General features: G+C 39.4%; 1 protein-coding gene across 3 annotated transcripts in view; it reads right to left on the bottom strand.

Annotated features, from left to right (window-relative positions):
- Window positions 1-1,788, bottom strand: part of Sec24a (SEC24 homolog A, COPII coat complex component) — an 81,162-nt gene that overhangs the window by 28,335 nt on the left and 51,039 nt on the right. For all 3 annotated transcript variants that reach the window (XM_004629366.2, XM_012514340.2, XM_023713134.1), the window contains one exon: window positions 1,268-1,377. In XM_004629366.2, the coding sequence (XP_004629423.1) occupies window positions 1,268-1,377 (110 nt within the window). The remainder of the gene's footprint in view (window positions 1-1,267; window positions 1,378-1,788) is intronic.

Below are 1,788 nucleotides of genomic sequence, written 5' to 3'. Positions count from 1 at the left end.
ACAGAGTCTACAGGGTCTCAATACACAGATAGGACTCATAGTGATCCTCCTGTTTACAGCCTCCCAAGTGCTGGGATTACAGGCATGCACCACCACACCCAGTCTCAATTGCCATCTCAGCATGTCCTGGGGGCAGGGCCAGCATGGCAGGTTTGAGATTGAATTCCTGGCCCCAGTGTCTCCCTAAACTTTAATCCGCTGAGCTTTCTGGCTGGCCTTGTCTGGTTTGTTGTGTTTTTTTTTGAGACAGGGTCTCACTATGTGGTTCATGCTGTGTTTGAACTCACTATGTATCCCAGGCTGGCCTCCAACATGACAATCCTCTTGCCTCAGTCTTCTGGATGCTAGAATTATAGGTATGGACCACCATGCCCAGCTCAAAAAAACATTTTAGGGGGTCTTTTGTATAGGGTCTCACTATGCAGATCAGATTCATAGTGATCCTCTTGTTTTCAGCTTCTGCAGCGCTGGGATTACAGGTGTGAGCCACCACCCCGGGGGCAGGGCTGGCACAGCACATGGTACCAGGCATCAAACCCCAGTCTCTGCACTTGTCTAGGCAAGCACTTAGTCCTCTGAGTTATCTCGCCGGTGCTGGGGGCTTTTTGAACAGAGTTTTGCTATGCAGTTTAGGCCATCTTGAACTCACTTTGTAACCCAGGCTGGCCTGGAATTAAAGTGATCTTCCCACCTCAGCCTGCCAAGTACTAGGATTATAGGCAGGCGCCACCATGTCATGCTAGAAAATAATTATTTTTAAAATGTAAGGCCTCAGATACTCACACAAGGATGTAAAAGTACTCACATGAGGATCTTCATTGCAGTATTATTTGTAACAGAGAAAATACTAAATTGTAAATTTCTCAACAGACACGCAAGACACTTGTGAAATTTTACACACTCATTTTTCAAGTGTATCCTTATACATAAACTAAATACTTTTATAATAAATAAATATTATGCTTTCTAAATTTAAAACATAAAATTTTGCTGGGTGTAGTGGCATACACCTGTAATTCCATCCATTTGAGAGGCTGAGACAGGAAAAGTCCAAGTTCAAGTCCAGCCATAGCAACTTCATAAGCTCCTGTCTCAAAGAATATACAGAGCTGAAGATGAAACTCAGTGCAACAATCCTAGGTTCAATCCCAGTACCATCCAAAAAAATCCAAAACCCCAAATCAGAAAAAGATCCATAAATTTATAAAAGCATACTATTTCATTTTATTTAAAATCCAGTATACTGTATAAAAATACGAAAGCTTACCATGTATTCTGAAGGAGCCATAAACTCAATAGTAGCATTTTGAACTTCAGGTCTTCTATGAGGTTCTCCATAAACTCTGGTCAAAGGGTTGTACATGAATTCTTCAGGAACTGTATAAAGTTAATACGATATTGATAAGCTAATTTGATATACCTTGTATTTGGTCACTTTCTCAATTGAGGGGTTAATAGTTAATTTATTATTAAGAAATAAAATTATTTTTTAAATGTTCTATTTAGGCTCCCCATGTGTTCACTGGCACTAAATATGCCTTACTTTTATAATCACTGTGACTCCTCTTTTCCCATCTCCTGATATCCTTTTCATCTTAATTCTTGCTAAAATCGTTTTCCTAAAATAGCTTCAAGAATATAAAAACTCTCACCAAGTACCAATATTTTCCCTAGATCCACTAATGCACAGGGATATAAACATTTGACACATGAAATGTACACAGAAAGTTACTGTCATTGATATTTTTCTGTGGATTTATACTTGTAAATAAATAATGCGGGGGCTGG

Source organism: Octodon degus, unplaced genomic scaffold, assembly GCF_000260255.1.
Source record: "Octodon degus isolate 3935 unplaced genomic scaffold, OctDeg1.0 scaffold00029, whole genome shotgun sequence".
NCBI lineage: Eukaryota > Metazoa > Chordata > Mammalia > Rodentia > Octodontidae > Octodon > Octodon degus.
The sequence above is the reverse complement of the archived record's forward strand: the minus strand, read 5'-3'. Positions and strand labels throughout refer to the sequence as shown.